Below are 23,300 nucleotides of genomic sequence, written 5' to 3'. Positions count from 1 at the left end.
TGGCTCGAGAGGCCTGGACCTGTGGCGCAACCTCAGTGAGGAGGGCCGCCCTGCACCCGTTGCCGGCCCCGGTCTCCAGGGGCCTCACCCGAGTGATGCCCCGCTATTGCGCAGCGATTTGTTGTAAGAACCGCCGGGGACGAAACAATAAAGACCGGAAGCTGAGTTTTTATCCGTAAGTTGTTTCTGGAGCAGAAGCGTCAGCCTCGCCGTGAGGCCTTGGACCTGCGGCCTTTGGGCTTGGGTGTCTCCTGTCGGCTCTGCCAGTGAGTCCTCAGCTCTCCGTACGTGGCCCGTCGCCCGCGGCAAGACGGAGGGAAGGCGCTAGTTCAGTTTACCTAGCAATGCCCTTCTTGCGCGAGGACTGCGGGCTGGTGGCGAGGCCCAGGAGCCTGTTTGGGTGTTAACAGTAAAAACAGTAAAGTTTGCGCGGGCTTCTGTGGTTTTCAGAGTCTTTTCCCCACCTCCCGTGATCTCATTTCATTGAACAACATTAACCACCATTTAAGATACGCGAAACCTGCGAAGTGGAAAGGTGCAAGCAAAGTTAATTTACACCCCCCGCGAGGTAGGTCGCATAGGTTTAATTTCATTCCACTTTTCTCCTGAGGAAACTGAGGCCCGGAATGATTAGGTAACCGACCTTGAAAGTTTAGTGTGAGAGCCAGAATTATAAACTAGTCTTCTGCTTAGGGCTGTAGATATTCTGCAGAGAACAAGGTTTTATTCTGTTACTCTGAATTACTAGAGCCACAATATATTTCCATCAAACTATTGAAGCACTGATTTTTATTCAGAAGTACAGAAAAGCAGTGTCGTATAATAATTAGGGGTCCAGGCTTCAATGCTAGATCCTGGTTCCACTGTTCTGTAGCTTAATGACCTCTTGGAAAGTATTTAAGCTTCGGTGGCTCACATATCTCATCTATAACATGGAGATGTTAATAGTACTTACATGATTAATAACACATGAAAAGCAACATATTTAAAATACTGCATTTACATTTTTTCTTGTATTTAAAAACAATTCATTTAGATCTAACCTCGTTCAGATTTTCAGCAGTTGTTTTGTGCTCATTTTACTTTAGACCTGAAGGACTTATTCACTAATGATTCAGCTTCTTTCCAGTATTTTAATTAATGGGAAAAAAAAAACTGATAACCCCACCAGGTGCAGTGGCTCACGCCTATAATCCCAGCACTTTGGGAGGCCGAGGCGGGCAGATCACCTGAGGTCGGGAGTTCGAGACCAGCCTGACCAACATGGAGAAACCCCCGTCTCTACTAAAAATACAAAATTAGCCGGGCGTGGTGGCGCATGCCTGTGATCTCAGCTACTCGGGAGGCTGAGGCAGGAGAATCACTTGAACCCGGGAGGTGGAGGTTGAGGTGAGCCAAGATCACACCATTGCACCACAGCCCGGGCAACAGGAGCGAAACTCCGTCTCAAAAGAAAAAAAAACTGATAACCCCGAGTAATTCACAATCCATGGCAATATTTCCAGGACTGTCTCCCTTGAAGCCCAGCCTCAAGATGCAAAGAGATGTTTGGGGGAGGAAAACAATCTAATCCACTTTCAGTTTATCGGGAAATACTACTGTACTAATGGCTCTATCTCTGAGAATGTTTGTAGCGAAAGATCATGTTGAACTTGATTTAACCCTGTATTTCCCAGATTTATTTGGCCTTTGATATTGGAGATGGGGTATAACTCCACACTAAAATTTTTAACTAACCTTTGTGGACCTTACAGTAACTTTTTAGGAAGGAAAAAATAATGCAAGTGAATTGTAAAGATTTTTTTCACTGAAAATGTGAATTTAGTAAAAGTATTATTTCTAGGGTTTTTAAAAAATTTCTTGTGTAATCCACAAAATAAAAATTGAATTAGTTTTATTCTCTAGTAGCGTCAAACTTGAATTTGCTCATGTTAACACTACAGCAAACTGTAGTTTAAATATATATGAATTTCGGAATTCAGTTAATATAGTGTCCAGTTTGTACTGTGATTATCTTATTTTTTTGGGGAATTACATAAGACAATGAAACAAAATTATCAAATGAATTGAACCAATATAAAGACATAATTTATTCAGGAAACATGATCAAGATTTCTCAGAGATTTACCTATTGAAGCAATACAATCCAGTAACCAATAAGGATATTCACAAAGTATTTTTTTAATGAGTTGATAACTTAGCATATAGGTACAATGGAGATAATTTGCAAACAGCATCCATATATGTGAATTTACAGTAAAAACCATTATTGTAAAAGGCCTATTCTCATTTCAGTTGTAACAAAAGAAATGAATTTACCAATGGCCAGAAGAAGTCAGGTCCTCTAAAAGAAAATTTGTTTGCCTTTAAAATTCCTTTTCTGGTTATGCTTGTCATACTTACAACCTAATATTTGTAAAGTTAAAATATTTTTAAAACATGATTAATATTGTTTCCGTGGTTAGAATTTCCAAAGGTAGTTTATCTGATTTTTTTCTGTATGAGGATATCTGGATTAAAAGTTATATCTTACAGAGTACCCAGACTTTCCATGGCATCTTAAAAAGTTACCAGAATTTAGGGGGAAAAAATGATGCTACTACAAAATATAAGCTAAATGATTGGGATTGGGGGAAGGGAATGTATAACAGCTACATTTTATATGAGAAACCTTACATTGTTACTATTTTTAAAAACAGGAAATGATGTGTGGTGTCTTGGACTGTGTTCTTGGAAAATTACCAAATGGAATATAAACCATTTTCAAATATTGTTTTGTATACCTTGACCCAAACCTTTTTAGATTGATAGGAAAAACTTTCTATCAAATTCTGCCATACATTGTAATGTTAGCACCAACTCTAAATCCAGGTTATTGTCAGGTACAGGAACAAAATGTATACAGCACTGTCTTGCCATTTGTATTTGATTTGTTTCATATAAAATATCTGAGACTGTCCCTTTTAACATGTTCCATTCTTTTCTTGTATCAGAGTTTCTCCTTCAGAACTTGAAATTTGGAGTTCCCAGTTCATTCGTTGTAGAAGTATAGTACTATTAGACTAGATTACTTATAGATAGAATTAAAGCTGATGCTAGTAAAGAGAATATTTTTAGTACTCTTTCAGCTAAATCATTTGTTTGAAATAACATCTTATTTTTTAAATATTAACATAAATAAGATTGTAAAGCTTAATACTGTCTTGAATTATACACAACAAGCCATTTGACATGTGGTATTATGAAGTACATTTGAATAGGAATTTATAATTTATACAAAGATCTTTTCTAGTTCTAGGCAAACTGTACAGCAATATAAAAATGGAACATAATACATAGAAAATACAAATAGATTTTGTCCTTTATAGGAACACATATATTCTACTTGAAGGGACTCTGAATTATGTTCAGCTCTTATCAGATAAGAGCCTTGGCTACATGTCTTACATCTTAGGCCTCTTACTGCAGAGATGATAATGGTACTAGTTGTCATGAAGATGCTCTTATTTGGTAGGGATGGTTGCCTTCCTCTTGTACTTACTTGATGCATAGGTTACCCAGATATATAGGGTTGGAATTTGGCAAAATTGTAAAAATATAGCAAAGTTTTCCCTTTTTTCTTCTTTTTTTTTTAAATTCCAGATTTCCTCTACATGACAAAGAAAGACTGGAAAAGTGGTTAAAGAATATGAAGCGAGATTCATGGGTTCCCAGTAAATACCAGTTTCTATGTAGTGACCATTTTACTCCTGACTCTCTTGACATCAGATGGGGTATTCGATATTTAAAACAAACTGCAGTTCCAACAATATTTTCTTTGCCTGAAGACAATCAGGTATTGCAGTATGGGAGAGGGGTAATGCTGAGCAGAGTGGCAGATTTCAGGGTGGCAGGTGATCAGGTGGGAGAGTAAGAGGGAACTATAACTTGGGTAAACAGATACTTGGAAAAATGGGAGCACTAATTTGTGCTTTTACTAAAAGTGATAATTAAAAAAATTAAACTCATGAAGCACAGCTTAAGAGAAGCAAGAGATATACATTATTAAGTTATTAACACAAGTTCATGAGTTTTATTTTTTATACTTTTTTATTTTTTTGAGACAAGGTCTCATTCTGTCACCCTGGCTGGAGTGCAATGGTGCGATCTCAGCTCACTGCAACCTCTGCCTTCCGGGTTCAAGCCATTCTCTTGCCTCAGCCTCCTAAGTAGCTGGGATTACAGGCGCCTGCCACCACGCCCGGCTAATTTTTGTATTTTTAGTAGGGATGGGGGTTTCACCATGTTAGCCAGGCTGGTCTTGAACTCCTGACCTCAGTTGATCTGCCTGCCTTGGCCTCCCAATATACTAGTCTTTTGAATGATCGGAAATGTTTCTGCCGTATATTGAATGGGATTAATGCTTTTTAGAAAATACTTTAAGGTATATGTACTCAGAAATTTTTTTAACTAAATAAATTTGCTTGGCCAGTGTACTGCTCAGTATTATAATTAAATAGTGCTAGCATAATCAGCCAATAAAGGTCATCTTTTTCAGAACATGAAAATATTATTTTCTAGGGAAAAGACCCTTCTAAAAAAAAATCCCAGAAGAAAAACTTGGAAGATGAGAAAGAAGTATGCCCAAAAGCCAAGTCAGAAGAATCATTTGTATTAAATGAGACAAAGAAAAATATGGTTAACACAAATGTGCCCCCTCAACATCCAGAATTACTTCATTCATCTTCCTTGGTAAAGCCACCAGATCCCAAAACAGGAAGTATACAAAATAACATGTTAACTCTTAATCTAGTTAAACAACATACTGGGAAACCAGAATCTACCTTGGAAACATCAGTTAACCAAGATACAGGTATAGGTGGTTTTCACACATGTTTTGAGAATCTAAATTCTACAACTATTACTTTGACAACTTCAAATTCAGAAAGTATTCATCAATCTTTGGAAACCCAAGAAGTTCTTGAAGTAACTACCAGTCATCTTGCTAATCCAAACTTTACAAGTAATTCCATGGAAATAAAGTCAGCACAGGAAAATCCATTCTTATTCAGCACAATTAATCAAACAGTTGAAGAATTAAACACAAATGAATCTGTTATTGCCATTTTTGTACCTGCCGAAAATTCTAAACCTTCAGTTAATTCTTTTATATCTGCACAAAAAGAAACCACAGAAATGGAAGACACAGACATTGAAGACTCCTTGTATAAGGATGTAGACTATGGGACAGAAGTGTTACAAATCGAACATTCTTACTGCAGACAAGATATAAATAAGGAACATCTTTGGCAGAAAGTCTCTAAGCTACATTCAAAGATAACTCTTCTAGAGTTAAAAGAGCAACAAACTCTAGGTAGATTGAAGTCTTTGGAAGCTCTTATAAGGCAGCTAAAGCAGGAAAACTGTCTATCTGAAGAAAACGTCAAGATTATAGAAAACCATTTTACAACATATGAAGTCACTATGATATAGAATAACTAGGTTTTAAAACTATGGCTGTTAAATAAGCTTTTTCCAGCCAAACCAAACTACATGTAAAGTGAACTTTTTCCTGTATAAAGTTCTCATCTTAATGAACCTATGATAGTGTTGTGAAGTTATGAACTGTATCCTATTCTTGTAATGCTCATTTAAGAAAAACCAGAGAGTTGGACTGGAGAGAAAAGCAGTTTTATTACTTGATAATTTTCCAAATTAAGATTTAGCACATAGAAGGATTCAGTTGTAACATGAGAAAACAAAGAAGTGTTGAAAGAGCACAGACTAGAAGTCAGGTTCAGCAGTCAGTCCTGGTTCTACCACTGGCATATGACTTGGGCAAGTTACTTATGATTGTGCCTCAGTCCCTAATTTGTAAAATAAGCACTTACTAGATTTCTAATTGTCTGGTTCTTTATAGTCCCTTCCCTTTTTATTAAGATACTTCTATTAGAACACATTTTCTGTAAGATAATATATACTTAATACTAGAAGTTGGCTAGAATTTGATGATATTAACTATATTATTTTCAATATTTATTGAATTCTGTGGCCTTTGACCTTTTGGCTATAGTTACATATTACAGTTATATTATCTGTAATAGAAAGGAAGATAAACCTTGTGAGATGGAGTCTCACTCTGTAACCCAGGCTGGAGTGCAGTGGCCTGATCTCGGCTCACTACAGCCTCTGCCTCCCAGGTTCAAGTGATTCTTCTGCCTCAGCCTCCTGAGTAGCTGGGATTACAGGCGCACACCACCACATCCAGCTTATTTTTGTATTTTTAGTAGAAACGGGGTTTCACCATGTTGGCCAGGCTGGCCTTGAACTCCTGACCCCAGGTGATCCACCTGCCTCAGCCTCCCAAAGTGCTGGGATTACAGGCGTGAGCCACCACGCCTGGCCAAGATAGAACTTTTATAATTTTATTCCAGTTGAACTAAACTAAGGAACCACCCATTAGCCCAGTTCTTAGGAGAGGTACTTCAAACTTGAAAGAATATGTGTTTCGGTAACTTACATGTGGCTAACCATCAAATACATAGTCATCTAAGCTAAACTTTCTGTATTTATACAGTTATAAACCAAAAATTTTAATGAGGTTAATTTTAAATATATTTTAGAAATCACAGTTTCTATCTGTTTCTTAGTAGATGTGGCCTTTAAAATATGTGCTTATTCATTGTTAAATTCCAGAATAATAGAGTAATACTTAATAGTGTACATTCCCACTTATGTATATTTTATTAAAATTTATAAGCAAGAAATTATACATAAGTGGTCATGATCTTAGGGAGACAAAGAATTGCTCTTAGGAAAGAGAAGTGATGGTAATGTAAATAAAAATACTGTTTATATTCACATGATTTTAAGAAAACTGTAAAAGCAAAGACTGTAGTAATGACACAAATGTAACAAATAGATGTTTTCTTAAAATTGGCAGTCAGTATAATTATGTTTCTGCTTATGATGTTGAGGAAGTTCTATGAGTCTGATTCTTAGTTTTCTTATCTGTTAAGTAGAACATACTATTACTTACCTTAAAGGGTGGCTTTGAGAATTTTGTAAGGAACAAACATGTTTTTGGTTCTGGAATATAGGAGGTGCTCAATAAAAGTTGACTCTGAATGGCAAATAATATTCTAATTGTTTTGTAAATGCATGATGATTATTTTTCGCCATATTTGACTTAGTTTCATTAGGCTAATATTAATCGGTACTATATGAAAGTGAGTCAGCTAATTATAAAAGATTAGAAGTGTCTTAGGTAACGATGGAAAAACTTAAAATTTTTGCGTAAATTATGGGGAGATAATTGATAGTTATTACACTGTTATTAAGTATTCCCATGTTGCATTTTGCAAATACTTAAAATAACAGATGAAAATAATCTTGAGTCACAATAAAGTAATGATATATTAACTCAAGTTTCAACAGTGTACATTGTAGTAATTTTCTGAAAGTTACAGGTTCCTCAGGAAAAATTTAAACTAGCTGTATTTCTTTAATAAATTATAAGTAAAAGTTGACTATCTCTTCTCTGAAAATCCAAAATGCTCCAAAATCTGAAACTTTTTAGCACAAACATGACACGCAAAGGAAATGCTCACTAGGGCATTTCAGTCTTCAGGTTTTTGAATTGGGGATGCTCAGCTGTTAAGTGTACTGAAGATATTTCAAAATCTGAAAAACAGTACCCTTTCTGTATTCATGTCCATCCTTACTCTGATTCTCTGGACCATAATAATCATTCTCCAGTAAAACTTTGAACAACATTGCTCTTTTGCCTATTGTTCTCACTTGCCTAAACTACATTCCTGGTTGAGTTCAAATATCTCTTTGCCTTTTCCTACATCAGAAGAGGTGGTAAGATAGAAAAAAATCACATGATTGGACAGACTTGATTATAAATTCATGACCACAAATCAGATGAGCCCAACAGTGTTACTGTATTTTTCTAGTAAGTTCATAACCCCCCACTCAAATTCTCTCTCTCACTCCTCCCTTCGTTTCCTGCCTCTCCTTCCCACTTACCCAAGATGAGGATCTCATCACATGCTTCATTTAGAAAATCAAAACAATCATTAGCTCATCCTGTCTCTTATAAAGTCATTAATGGTCTTAAAACTAAAAACCAAAAATTATTTTTATTCCTGTATTTATTTGTTGAGGCCTAATGGATACAGGGTGCAGTATTTATTGCTGCCCACATCAGAATGAAAAAAATTGTCGTTTCACAATAATTTGTTTCTGTGGAAACTGCAATCGTCCATGTAAGGGAATGTGCTGATGAAATTCAATACTTGTGTCACTTGAGGTAAAATAAGCAACAAATTTGTTCCTAAAACATACATTCTAAAATTGAAAGATTTCCTAGGATTTGGAGCAAGAAAGTCTTCAGAAATTTGTGAACCTCCTAAAAACTACAGTGAATATTCCTCAAAATCTGCATGGAAGAAAGTAAGGGTAAAATGAGATGGATGAAAGGGAAGAAATCTGGATGAAAGGGAGGGAGGGAAGGAGAGTGGATGAAAGGATTGTGGATGGATAGATGGGTGTGTTTAGGCTCCACCTTTTTGTTTAACAACTGTTCTTTCCTAGGTAGTAGCTAGAGTTCGAGTCCGTGAACAAAATCCAGTGAGGATTCTACAGTCCCCTCAACCTAAATGAGCAAAGCGGGAAATCCTGTGAACTGAATCTGGATTCCTCACTCCTATCTCAGTAAATAAGATACCCTAATTACTAAAAGACCCTCATCTGGTATAGGATGTGTATCTGAGATAAGTCTCAAAGTTTATTTTGCCAAGGTTAAGGATGTGCCCTTGACACAGCCTCAGGAGGCCCTGATGGCATGTGCCCAAGGTGGTTGGGGTACAGCTTGCTTGTATACATTTTAGGGAGACATGAGATATCAATATGTGTAAGATGTACATTGTTGGTCTGGAAAAGCTGAGCAACTCAAAGCGGGGCTTCCAGGTCAAAAGTAGATAAGAGACAAAAGGTTGCATTCTTTTGAGTCCTTGATCAGCCTTCTGCTGAATACACAATTTAGCCTAGCTCAGTGAATCTGCATTTTTACATAAACAGTAGGGCAGGGGAAACAATCAGATGTGTAGGTCTCAGGTGAACCTCAGAGGGATGACTTTGAGTTCTGTCTGTCCTTTTCCACAAAGAATTTCCTTGTTGGCAAATTGTGAGGGAGGCATGTAGCTCTTGATAATTGTGGCTGTCTTATTTAGGAATAAAATGGGAGGCAGGTTTGCCTGACATAGTCCCAGATTGACTTTCCCTTGGCTTAGTGATTTGGGGGTCCTGAGATTTTCCTTTCCCAGATGTCAAGAACCAAGTCAGTGTTTGGATCTGCTTATCATTAAATCCAGATTTTTGAACAATAAAAATAATACTGGCCAGTTGCAGTGGCCAGGCTCATGCCTGTTACCCCAGCACTTTGGGAGGTCCAGGTAGACAGATTGCTTGGACTTTGGAGTTAAAGACTAGCCTAGGCAACATGGCGAAACCCTGTCTCTACAAAAAAAAAAAAAAAAAAAAAAAAAATTAGCCAGGCATAGTGGTGCATGCCTGTATTCCCAGTTACTCAGGAGTCTGAGGTGGGAGGATTGCTTGAGCTCAGGAGGTAGAGGCTACAGTGGGCTGAGATCGTGCTACTGCATTCCAGCCTGGGCACCAAAGTGAGACCGTGTCTTAAAAAAAAAAAGTATGTTGTTTCCTAATTTAGAATGTGTTTCATTCTCATCACTATCATGGCACATGCCTAAGGTTTCAGTCAGTGACCAAAGCAACACTTTAATAATGCAAGAGAGGATTTGAGTTAGGGTTCTTTTGGTTGCAAGGAACAAAAACTCAATCCAGCTCAAGAAAGGAAACAGGGAAGAACAGAACTGAAAGGCTCAAACCAGGGTCTTGGGAATCCAAACACAGAAGTTGCAGTACAGGCAGGCACAGTGGCTCACACCTGTAATCCCAACGCTCTGGGGGGCCAAAGCAGGAGGATCACCTGAGGCCAAGAGTTTGAGACCAGCCTGGGCAACATAGTGAGACCCCGTCTCTACAAAAAATTTAAAAATTAGCTGGGCATGGTAGTTTGTGCTTTTAGTCCTAGCTACTCAGGAGGCTGAAGTGGGAGGATCTCTTGAGCCTAGTTCAAGGCTGCAGTGAGCCATGACTGCGCCACTGCACGCCAGCCTGGGCAACAGAGTGAGACCCTGTCACAAAAGAAGAAAAGTTGCAGTACAGTTGTGCCCCATAGTAAGTGGTTCTGGAAGACATCTGGAAAAGAGGCTCCCTCATGTCAACTGCCTCCTGAATGGCATCTGTTTCATACTCTCTCTCCCAGCCAAACCTTATAATCTCAGTTTATAAATAGGCCCCTAAGTTTCTCTACATTATGAATCTTCAGCTTCCTCTGTTAATTAGCTCAGTCATTCGGTTTTTAAATTCCAGATTTCCAAAAGAGGGATCCAACTGGACCTTGCATATATTTTTAAGCCAGTGGGTCTCTAGTAAACCTGTGAGTTGGCATCCTTTGGGTCCTGTCTTATAGGCTGCAGTTGCATCCAGTGAATAGGATGGGGAAGGGTCACATGATATAGAACAGACTCATCTACCTCAGTAAAGCCTTGAAAAGGAGCAATTTCCCTTTGAAAAAGAGGCTGTGGGTGAGCAAGCAGGTAACTTCTTTAGTTCTGTGCTGCTGTAAAATATGAACTATATGAGAATGACATCATTTGTACATCATTCTGTCCTTTGCAAACAAGGTCCTTCATGCCTTTCCTTGAGCTTGTAACTAAAGAAGTGGCCTACTAAGCCATTTCCCTGTTTCCAGAGAAAGTAAGAACCAGACAGTACTGTACAAGATAACATGTAATCTTATAAGAGAGTGAGTTTAAAGCTAATATGAACTAATAGTTTTAACATAATAAATTTAGAGCTATTCACATCCCCAAACAATTCTGAAATAACCTGAAGACATTAAGATCAAACTATAAATATTTAATGTTTTAATAAAAGAAGCTCTAAAATAGTGATATGGTTTGGCTTTGTGTCCCCACCTAAATTTTATCTCAAATTGTAATCCCCAGGTGTTGAGGGAGGGACTGTGGTGGGAGCTGATTGGATCATGGGGGCAGTTTTCCCCATGCTGTTCTTGTGATCATGAGTTCTTATGAGATCTGATGATTTTTATAAGGGGCTCTTCCACCTACTCTCACTCACTGTCTCTCTCTCCTGCCATCATGTAAAATGTGCCAGCTTCCCCTTATGCCATGATTGTAAGTTTCCTGAGGCCTCCCTAGCCATGTAGAACTGTGAGCCAATTATACCTCTTTTCCTTTATAAATTACTCAGTCTCAGGTATTTCTTTATAGCAGTGTGAGAATGGACTAATACAAATAGTAATCTCACTTCATTCACAATCTCTTTCGTAGAAACCTTAAGGAGAAGGAACAATACATCATTAATCTGTTAGCACATCAGTTGTTTGGTTCCAAGGTTCAGGTTTTTAATAGTGTTTGTGGCATATATACGAATAGTATGCAATGTCTAATTAAATTCGGTGACCCTTTGTTCTCCTGCATCACTAGTGAATGTATTCACTTATTTCCTCTCTCCATAGAGACTACACCTTCGTATAATAAGAGAAAACACTCACATTTTCATGCTAGAAAGAAATCATTTTCTAAAGCAAACATTCCTATTCAGACTTTCATTCTGTCTTTGACTCCCTCTAGCTCCCACACCCTATGTCAAGGGCCTCCAGGCTGCCCTGCATCCCAGAGCTTTTGGCTGTGATATTGACTCAATCTCATGTATCTATGCAGTAACTTTTATCAAAGTGTTAGCTTTTCCATCCATGACTGTATTTATCTGTGTTTTGTTCCCGCTTTAAGCATTGTGATACAGGCACTGTATTTTTGTCAGCATTACATATATTTCAGAAGGGCTTGATAGCATACATTCAGGTAATAGAAACATGATGAATATTTCACTATAGCAAATGGAACTGACAGATCTTAAATGTATTTTAAATGTTCTTATAGATGTCTTTTAAACTATATTTTAACATAAGCAAAATATGTTGGGTGAATTCTTAACATGTTATTCTCTTTACTTTTTAATAACATTATCTAAGAGGATAAAAATATTAAAACTACTTTTTATTTCATGATAACCACACAGATATGCTATATCAATGAACACACATTTAGATATTTCTGTATATTTGAAATAGAGACTACAATAATATTTAAAAGAAAATACAAGATTAAAAAATTAGAGGTCAGGCACGGTGGCTCAAGCCTGTTATCCCAGCACTTTGGGAGGCCGAGGCTGGCGGATCACAAGGTCAGGAGTTCGAGACCAGCCTGGCCAACACAGTGAACCCTCATCTCTACTAAAAATACAAATATTAGCCAGGTGCGGTGGCGCATGCCTGTAATCCTAGATAGGAGGCTGAGGCAGCAGAATTGCTTGAACCCAGGAGGCGGAGGTTGCAGTGAGCCAAGATCACGCCACTGCACTCCAGCCTGGGTGACAGAGCAAGACTCTGTCTAAAAATATATATATATATATATACATAAAACTATCTACAAGTGGCCCTTAAAAGGGCAGGAAAGTTTTATTGATTAGTAAAGTGGATTTTTCAAGATTTGCTAGGTTGAAAATGACATGGGTTTTGCCCTTAAAAGAACTTAAATATGATTTTCATTTTAGGCATTTGATATGATTTGACTGACCCCACCCAAATCTCATGCCAAATTGTAATCCCCATGTGTTGGAGGAAGGGGGGTCTGGTGGGACATGATTGGATCATGGGGGAAGACTTTCCCCTTTCTATTCTCGTGGTAGTGAATGAGTTTCCACAAGATGTGGTTGTTTACAAATGTGTAGAACTTACTGCTTCACTTACTCCCACTCCACCAAGTGAAGAAGGTGCTTACTTCCTTTTCGCCTTTCCACCATTATTGTAAGTTTCCTGAGGCCTTCCCAACCATGCTTCCTGTACAGCCCATGGAATTGTGAGCCAATTAAACCTCTTTTCTTCAGAAATTAACCAGTCTTAGGTAGTTCTTTATATCAGTGTGAGAACGGACTAATACAGAAAATTGGTACCAGGAGTGGGGTACTGCTGTCAAGATATGTGAAAATGTAGAAGCAGTTTTGGAACTGGGTAAGGGGCAAAGGTTGGAACAATTTGGAGGGCTCAGATGAAGATAGGAAAATGAGGGAAAGTTTAGAACTTCCTAGAGACTTGTTGAATGGTTGTGACCAAAATGCTGATAGTGATATAGACAGTGAAGTCCAGGCTGAGGAGGTCTCAGATGGAGATGGGGAATTTATTGGAACTGGAGTAAAGGTCACTCTTGCTATGCTTTAGCAAAGAGACTGGTGGCATTGTGCCCCTGCTCTAGGGATCTGTTGAACTTTGAAGTTGAGAGAGATGGGTTAGGGTATCTGGCAGAAGAAATTTCTAAGTAGCAAAGCATTCAAAATGTGACCTGGCTGCTTCTAACAGCATATACTCATATGCACGAACAAAGAGATTACCTGAAACTAGAACTTACATTTAAAGGGAAGCAGAGCATAAACCTTGGGAAAATTTGCATCCTGGACATGTGGTAGAAAAGAAAAACCCATTTTCTGGGGAGGAATAAAAGGGTGCAGAAATTTGCATACGTGAAGAAAAACCGAATGCTAATAGCCAAGACAATGGGGAAAAGGCTTCCAGGGCATTTCAGACACCTTCGTGGCAGCCCCTCCCATCACAGGCCTGGAGGCCCAGGACAGAAAAATGGTTTCATGGGACAGGCCCAGGGCCCTGGGACATGGCACCCTGCATCCCAGCTGCTCCAGCTCCAGCTGTGGCTAAAAAGGGCCAAAGCACAGCTCAGGCTGTTGCTTCAGAGGGTGCAAGCCCCAAACCTTGGCAGCTTCCATGTGGTGTTGGGACTGTGGGTGTGCAGAAGGCAAGAGTTGAGGTTTGGAAGCCTCCACCTGGATTTCAGAGCATGTATGGAAATGCCTGGATGTCCAGGCAGAAGTCTGCTGCAGGGGCAGAGCCCTCATGGAGAACCTCTACTAAGGCAGCACACAGTGAAAATGCGGAGTTGGAGCCCCCACACAGAGTCCCTACTGGGACACTGCCTAGTGGAGCTGTGAGAAGAGGGCCACTGTCCTCTAGACCCCAGAATGGTAGATACACTGACAGCTTCCCCCATGCACCTGGAAAAGCTCCAAGCACTCATCTCCAGCCCATGAAAGCAGCTGTGGGTGCTGTACCCTGTAGAGTCACAGGGGAAGAGCTGCCCAAGGCCTTGGGAGCCCACCCCTTGCATCAGCATGCCTTGGATATGAGACATGGAGTCAAAAGAGATTGTTTCAGAGCTTAATGACTGCCTGCTTGGTTTTGGACTTGCATGGAGCCTGTAGCCCTTTTGTTTGGGCCAATTTATCCCTTTTGGAATGGGAGCATTTACCCAATGCCTATACCCCCACTGTAGCTTGGAAGTAAATGACTTGTTTTTGACTTTACAGACTCATAGGCAGAAGGTTCTTGACTTATCTCAGATGAGACTATGAACTTGGACTTTTGAGTTAATGCTGGAATGAGTTACAACTTAGGGGGACTGTTGGGAAGGCATGATTGTGTCTTGAAATGTGAGAAGACCATGAGGTTTGGGAGGGGCAAGGGGCAGAATGATATGGTTTGGCTGTTTGTCCCCACCCAAGTCTAATCTCAAATTGTAATCCCCATGTGTGAGAGGAGGGGCCTGGTGGGAGGTGATTGAATCATGGGGTGGACTTTCCTCTTGTTGTTCTCATGATAGTGAATGAGTTTTCACGAGATCTGGTTGTTTAAAGTGTGTAGCACTTCCTCCTTTCTCTCCTGCCCTGCCATCTGAAGAAGGTACTTGGGCCGAGCACAGTGGCCCATGCCTGTAATCCCAGCACTTTGGGAGGCTGAGGCAGGTGCATCACCTGAGGTCAGGAGTTCGAGACCAGCCTGGCCAACATGGTGAAACCCCATCTCCACTAAAAATACAAAAATTAGCCAGGCATGGTGGTGCTTGCTTGTAATCCCAACTACTCAGGAGCCTGAGGCAGGAGAATTGCTTGAACCTGGGAGGTGGAGGTTGCAGTGAGCCAAGGTCATGCCACTGCACTCCAGCATGGGTGACAGAGTGAGATTCTGTCTCAAAAACAAAAGAAAACAAAACAAAACAGAAGAAGAAGGTGCTTGCTTCCCCTTCACCCTTCCACCATGATTGTAGGCTTCCTGAGGCCTCCTCAACCATGCTTCATATACAGACTGTGCAACTGTGAGTCAATTAAACTTCTTTTATTCAGAAATTACCCAGTCTCAGGTAGTTCTTTATAACAGCGTGAGCATAGACTAATACAACATTAAAGTTTATGCTGTCTTTTTACTTTGAAAGAAGGTGTTAAAAATCTGTTGTTTGGGGCCGGGCACAGTGGCTCACGCCTGTAATCCCAGCACTTTGGGAGGCTAGGTGGGTGCATTGCCTGAGGTCAGGAGTTTGAGACCAGCCTGGCCAACACAGTGAAACCCCTCCTCTACTAAAAATACAAAAAAATTAACTGGGCATGGTGGCAGGCACCTGTAATCCCAGCTACTTGGGAGGCTGAGGCAGGAGAATTGCTTTAACCCAGGAGGCGGAGGTTTCAGTGAGCCAAGATTGCACCATTGCACTCTCCCTGGGCACCAAAAGCAAAACTCTGTCTCAAAAAAAAAAAAAAAATGTTGTTCGTAAGTAATCAATGGGTTTGACCATTTTTAATGGTCACTAATTAGCATACTGGCTCTCTAACCTAGGTAGGTATATTTTAACAGTGCAAAAGCCAGTATTATATATAACAACAATCGAATAGGCTCTATAATGAAAAATTTTAAGTGATTAATGACTATCTGTGGATTAGACGTGTAAATAAGGCCTGGAAAATTTATGGCTAAACTAAACACAAAATGGATTTTGATCATGTTTGAAATCTGGAATATTCAGTACTATTTATTGTTTTTAAAATCTTTCTATTTCTCTTTGTCTTGATAGATACAGCTAAAACGTAAAAGGAAGGTGTTGAGAAGGGGACATACACCAGAAACAGACTACAGTAGCGAAGAATAAGGAAGTTAGGTATGAAAATAAAGAGGAAAAGATGATTTCTCTGAGTCACAAATGAAAAAGTGACAGTACACTTCAGAGAAATAGACTAGATGGATGGATGGATGATGCAGATAAATGAGGCTACTTAAAGATATATATAATATGGCACTGAAATTGCTTACCATAGTCATTTCTTTCCTCTCTGGATACTAGTAATGTAACAAACTTAACATATTAAAGTGTTATTAATTTCCATGATATTTTTGACAGTATTTTTAATCTAATTTCTCTAGCTAGAGGTTGACCTGGAATTGCCTAAAATGAGTCTGCACTAAGTTTAAACTCTCTTATCTGTCAGTTATGTCAGGGCTGCCACCCTTTATCTTGGTGTCTCCTATCTTACCCACATCACTCTCAATGCAGCCCATCTTGAAAAATCTACTCTAATCAATAAAGACTTTCTATCCTTTTTGCATGCATTACTTCCCAATATTTTATTAAGAGAAAAGCATATAAAGATCACTGTAGATGCACATCACATGTTGTTTTCATCCAATTTATGCTGCTGTAACAAAATACCTGAGACTGGGTAATTTATAAAAAATAGAAAGTTTTTTTTTTTTTTTCACAGTTCTAGAGGCTAGAAAGTCCAAGATGAAGGCACTGTCATCTGATAGGACTTTCTTGCTGCCTCATTCTATGGCAGAATGGCAAAGACAGGGAAATTTAGGGGGCCAAAGTCACCCTTTTATAATGAATCTACTCTTGAAATAACATCACTAATCCATTCATTCTGCCCTTATTGGGCATTGTTTCCAATACATGCTCTTTGAAGGACACATTCAAAATATAGTATATGTCATGGTTGAAAAGTCTGCAAATTCTAAGTCTCTTTGCCATAAATCACATGAATATTTCTATTTCATGGTCACTCGGTGGCAACCAGAGAGAGGGCAGTTAGAGGTTGATGGACAACAGGAATTCTGCAGGGCTAGGAAGAGAATGGAGCTGCCATTGGGAAATATGCCCTCTTGTTTTCAGGGCAGAAGCTTCTGGCAATCCTTAGCAAGGTTCTCTGCCACTACTACGAGTAGCAGCTTACCTCTATCAAATTACCCTATGTCTGAGAACAGCACCCCTGGATTTTATTCTTGACTGAGTTTCCAGGAACTGAGACCTATGTTTTTGGTATGGGCAAAAGGAAACTGAAGTTCTTACAATTCAGTCACAATTCAGTTACAAGAAACAAAGGTTCAAAATTTCAAATCCGTGGAAGGATAAGTGGAGTTCCAAAGAATAAGTACAAATAAAAGTTCCTGGACAGAATTAGGCAAAATATAGTTGGGAGCACTAGAAGTGCAATTACAGTTATGCTGGTTTATGGAGGGCCTTCAGCTAAGTTAAGAACTAGAGACAGAGCTGTAGGACAGCGCTATTAAGAGCGGCATCAGCCAGGTACACTGGCTCAGTGCCTGTAATGCCAGCACTTTGGGAGGCCAAGGCAAGAGGATCACTTGAGGCCAGGAGTTTGAGACCAGCCTGGGCAACATAGCGAGACCCCATCTATTAAAAAAAAAAAAATTTAAGAGAGCAGCATCGAGGGCCTCAACTGAAGACATTGTAATTTAGTAGACCTAGGAAAAAATGTTGCTGCATTTTACTGTCAGGTAATACTATTGCGTGTGGTTCTTGGACCACATTTTAAGAAACAGAGCCTTAGAAAATTAGTGGCTCCATTCCTGATGGGAATGCCTCTTCATTTATTTCTACTAGTTCTATTTTTTATGCCACTGCCAGTTTTTCATTCTTGGCCAACTCTCCTGAAATACCGAAATCTATGTACAAGCTAGAATATAATAAAGTATTATTTTATGTATAAAGAGTTTATGTAATTTGCCATTTGAGACAGCAAATGCAACAAATATATTTAGCTCTTCTCCCACCTGATATCCTACTATAACAACTGTAAAGAGATTTTTTTTTTCCTGAGACGGAGTCTCGCTCTGTCACCCAGGCTGGAGTTCAGTAGCGCGACGTCAGCTCACTGCAACCTCTGCATCCCGGGTTCAAGCGATTCTCCTGCCTCAGCCTCCCGAGTAGCTGGGATTACAGGTGTGCATCACAACTCCCGGCTAATTTTTGTATTTTTAGTAGAGACAGGGTTTCACCATGTTGGCCAGGCTGGTCTCGAACTCCTGACCTCAGGTGATCCATGCCCCTCGGTCTCCCAAAGTGTTGGGATTACAGGCGTGAGCCACCATGCCCAGCCTAAGAGATATTTTTAAAAAGTAAAACCCATGAGGGCAAAGTGAAAGAGGAAGCAAACACAACAACATTTTGGAAGCTGGAAAGTAGAAGTATGAGTGGTAGCTGTCTTTGTGGTCCTGAGATTCCTAAGTCAACAAGAAGGAAAGCCAACAAGTAAACCCAACTATTATTACAGAACCCAAAAGGCTTAGTAATTGAAATCAACAGATACCTCTGGAATTAGGGAGTGTGGGGTGCTTAAGGCATGTTAAAAAAAGAAGATTGGTTAAAGTTTATTAAGAAGCATAGTCACCCCACACAGTTTGGTAGCTGTTTCGCTCCTTACCTGGCAAAAGATTGGAAGTTTATTCTCTAAAGAGGTTAAAACAGAGGGTCTCTAGCTGGGCACGGGCATTATACTAAAAACAGGGATTAAGTGAAAGTGTATATACTGAATGGTGAGCTCCAACCCCCACCCCACCCAGCCTCTATCACATACTCAGTTCCCAGATCTCTAGCAACCAAGTGTATACCCTCCAGGCATAAGACTAAAGGTATTTTCTCTGGAGAATTTGACAAGCCCCAAGAGAAAAGAACAAAAATATTTTACATCGGGTAGGGGACTCCAACTGGGTCCAGCTAAGTAACTCCAACAGTGATTCTCAACACTCACTGTGCATTAAAATCACCTGGGAAGTTTTAGAAACTTTCCCTGGCCTGGGCTCCACTCTCAGAGAATCTCATTCAATTGGTCTGGTTTAAAGCCTGAGCATCTATATTTTTAAATGTTTCCCAGGTGATTCTAATGAACAGCAAAAGTTGAGAATCATTGCTGTACAGTGAAACTTAGGGCAAGACTCATCCATAGGTACAGAGTTTTTCACCAGCTTTTAAATGTTCTGTCCACTGATAGTCAACAGACAATTGAGAAGAGCAGTTAATAATAAAGATGTGGCCGTCTTAGTCTATTTTCTACTGCTATAACAGAATGCCTGACGCTGGGTCATTTACAAAGAAAAACATTTCTCTGAAGGCTGGGAAGTCCAAAATTAAGGCGCCAGCATTTGATGAGGGCCTTCTTGTTGCATCCTTATACGGAAGAAGAGTGAGAGAGGATGAACATTGTGTCCTCATATGGCAGAAGAGTGAAAGAGAGGGAACACATTCTTGCAAGCCCCTTATATAGTGACATTAATTCATTCATGATGGCAGAGCTTTCATGACCTAAACACCTTCCAAAAAGCCCCATCTCCCAACACTGTTGCACTGGGGATGAAGTTTCCAACACATGCATTTTGGGAGACACATTCAGACCACAGCATGGCCCAAATAAATAAGTAAAAAACAGCAACTTAGCGAAAATAGATTATGTAGTCGTAAGAAAACATAGGGGAAAGAACCCAACTATAGTTCGTGTTCTTTCTGAGCAAAGGCTATATTGCATTTCTGAAAACAAAAACATGATACCTTTTAGAAAAGGAATATTATAAAAACATAAAGAGCTCTAGTAATTTAAAATGTTATAAATGAAAAGTTAATAGGAGAGTTAGAAGATTAAAGTTGAAAGAATCTACCAAAAAGTAGAACAAAAAAGCCAAGAGATAGAAAGGAAGAGACCCAAATAAGAATTGTGTCCCCTGAAAATTCATGTGTTGAAGCCGTAAAGCCCAGTACCTCAGGACGTGACTGTATTTGGAGACAGGGCCTTTAAAGAGATTAGGTTAAAATGAGGCCATTAGGGTGAGCCTTATTGCTATCCAACTTAGGTCCTTATTAGAAGAGAAAATTCGGACATACAAAGAGACACGAGGGATGCAAGGGCATCCTAGAAAGACCATGTGAGGACACAGTGAGAAAGTAGCCATCTGTAATACAGGGAGAGAGGCCTTAGGAGAAACCAAACTTACTGATACCTTGATCTCAGAACTGTGAAAATAAATTTCTGTTGTTTAAGCCACACAGGCTGTCCTATTTTGTTACGTTAGTCCTAGAAATCCAATACATCCAGGAGACTCAATATCCACATAATGGGCATTTTAGAGAATTGTAATAGGAAAAAAAATGGACAAAGAAAATAGTAACAGAAATAATGCAAGTAATTTTTCTGGACCTGAACATGTATTTCCAGATGGAATGACCCATTATGTCCTGAGAACAATGGGCAAAAACAGATACTTACCAAGGCACATTATTTTTTAAAGTCAGAGCTATAAATATAAACAGAAGATTTTACAGACCTTCAGCAAGAAGAAAAAAAAGACACAAAGGGTCAAGAATAGAGTAGCTCCAAACTTCTTAATAGCTACACTGGAAGCAAAAAGTAAAAAGATTAATAATCTGAAAATTCTGAAGGAAAAACATAGAATTAATTCTGTATATCCAAGGTCTCAAAAAATTGCCTCCTCTGGACCCTTTCTAAGGAAGCTGTTGGAAAATGTATTCTAGGGAAATAAGGCCATAAAAGAAAATTGTTTATCTTCTGGAATGATTGCCTAGATGATAGTTTATTATTCAATTGATCTAGAGATGAAAATAGGAAAAAAAGGAAATTCAAATCAAGAAAGAAGCAAAAGGAATTCCAAGCTGGTGGTGAAGGAAGGGCCCCAATACAACGTGCCTAGAGAGCCACCAGTCCAAATAACAACAATAGGTCTGGAGGCTCAGAAACATCGAGTTCTTCAAAAGAAACATAAAGTTCTTCAAAGATGAAAATCGTTAGATTAACTAATGTGTTGGATATCTGGAGAGGAAACTCACTCATCTGGGGTAGAATTTAGGGTTAAATTAATGATAAAGCACACAGAAAACTATGCAAAGAATCCAGACTAATATTGACATGAAATGTGCGTGGAAGATCAAACTGTCATTTCTTCGTACATAACTGCATTTACATGGTCAAAATAATGTAAATACAATATAACCACTTACACAATGTATATTGGGAAGACAGAAGGTAACATAGAACGGTGTATGTGCATGCTCATGTTTGTGGTTGGGTCAGAAGCAAGGGGTAGAATGACAAGGTAATTAAACAGAGCAAATCCTCATCTACCATAGTGGAGTGTCAAAAGATAATGCCTAAATCCAAAACTTTAAAAATATAGGTCAGATGCGGTGGCTCACGACTGCAATCCCAGCACTTTGGGAGGCCGAGGCGGGCGGATCATGAGGTCAAGAGATCAAGACCATCCTGGCCAATATGGTGAAACCCCGTCTCTACTAAAAATACAAAAATTAGCTGGGCGTGGTGGTGTGTGCCTGTAGTCCCAGCTACTCAGGAGGCTGAGGCAGGAAAATCACTTGAACCCAGGAGGTGGAAGTTGCAGTGAGCTGAGATCGTGCCACGGCACTCCAGCCTGGTTACAGAGCGAAACTCAAAAAAAAAAAAAAAAAAAAATACGTGTGTGTGTGTGTGTGTGTGTATGTGTGTGTGTGTGTGTGTGTATTAAGCATGTTATTTTGAGAAATATAGGTAAATACACAAAGAATCTGCAGTATCATTAGAAGGGGTTGACTCTGGAGAGCAGAAAATGAACTAGGACTGCAGGCTTTTGTTTTGTTTTGTTTGTAATAAGGCTTGTAGAACACTGGGTTTTTAAGAATATGTGTAAGAGCTATGGGCTCGCTCCTATTCATCCTTCAGGACTGATATGGTTTGGCTGTGTCCCCACCCAAATCTCATCTTGAATTGTAGCTCCCATAATTCCCATGTGTCCTGGGTGGGACCAGTGGGAGGTAATTGAACCATGGGGGCAGGTCTTTTCTGTGCTGTTCTCATGATAGTGAATAAGTCTCAGGAGATCTGATGGCTTTATAAAGGGGAGTTCTGCCACACAAGCTCTCTTGCCTGCTGCCTTGTAAGACATGACTTTTCTCCTCATTTGCCTTCAGTCATGATTGTGAGGCCTCCCCAGCCATGTGGAACTGTGAGTCAATTAAACCTCTTTCCTTTATAAATTAGCCAGTCTTGGATTATGTCTGTATTAGCAGCATGAGAACAGACTAATACAAGGGTTGACCTATTCGTTATTTCGTCTAGAAAGCCTTCATTTGCCCTTCCAGATAACCTTCATATTTAGTCTGTTAGCTCCTTTTACTTAATCCTATTATCATTTCTATCATCCAGTGCCATTATTGCTTCTTTACTTGTTTTTTTATCCCCAAAGTATAAACTTTTTATGGCTTTTTAGTTTCATTGTCTAGCACAATTCCTAGTACAAAGTCAGAGCTCCATAAATGTTTTTCAGGTGAACAATAGCACCTACTAAGCCATATTTCAAGAGCTGTTTTGCTGGGTCTAATTCTGGCTCCACATTGAAACAGTCAGCATATAAATTAACCAATTTGTAGCTCCATGAGTATATTATTGTCCCATTATTCAGGCAGGTCCTGTTAAATTATTAACTTGAATTATAGTATAAATAATGCTACTTTAAATCTCTCCTGGCATGTTATAACCAGTACCTAGAAAAGGTGCAGTAGCATTCCCTCCAGAGTTGGGGACTGGACCATGGGAGGCCTTTAGGAGGCTCATTGGATCCTCTAAAACTTAATGCAAAATGTCATGTGCATAGGCATTTTTCACAATTTCTATTAAGATTAAGAAAGGGATAAATTACCCCTCAAAATTTAAACACCACTGCTCAGGGCAATAATATCTTACATCTTACCTTGCGCCATTCTTTAGGGAAACAAAAGCTCTTTACATATTTTATTATCTAAAAACCCTGAAACATAGAAATGGAAAATCGACTATTCTAGACAGATTTTAATACACAAACAACAGCTCAACTATGTGATTTTAATTAATCAGGAATAGAACTAGGACTAAAAGAAAAACTGTCCCATATCTAAAAGCAGGCTTGATAAACTGTACACAGAATTCTTACAAATCTTAGATGAATACTGCCTCATAATTTTATGGAAAATAACTTT

General features: G+C 39.2%; 1 protein-coding gene across 5 annotated transcripts; it reads left to right on the top strand.

Moving 5' to 3' along the window:
* The first annotated feature begins 4 nt into the window (after positions 1-4).
* THAP5 (THAP domain containing 5) lies at positions 5-7,114 on the top strand. 5 transcript variants are annotated; one of them, XM_002818347.5, is made up of 3 exons: positions 5-175; positions 3,643-3,835; positions 4,561-7,114. In XM_002818347.5, exons 1-3 carry the CDS (start codon positions 96-98, stop codon positions 5,470-5,472), a joined length of 1,185 nt encoding a protein of 394 aa, XP_002818393.1. In that variant the 5' UTR covers positions 5-95; the 3' UTR covers positions 5,473-7,114. The 5 variants fall into 5 exon arrangements, with proteins under 5 accessions (XP_002818393.1, XP_063582208.1, XP_054415652.1 ...); XM_054559677.2 differs by lacking the exon at positions 5-175 and adding an exon at positions 250-266; XM_009243144.4 differs by lacking the exon at positions 5-175 and adding an exon at positions 341-568.
* The last annotated feature ends 16,186 nt before the right edge of the window (positions 7,115-23,300 follow it).

This window comes from Pongo abelii, chromosome 6 (genome assembly GCF_028885655.2).
Source record: "Pongo abelii isolate AG06213 chromosome 6, NHGRI_mPonAbe1-v2.0_pri, whole genome shotgun sequence".
Taxonomy (NCBI): Eukaryota; Metazoa; Chordata; class Mammalia; order Primates; family Hominidae; genus Pongo; species Pongo abelii.
The sequence above is the reverse complement of the archived record's forward strand: the minus strand, read 5'-3'. Positions and strand labels throughout refer to the sequence as shown.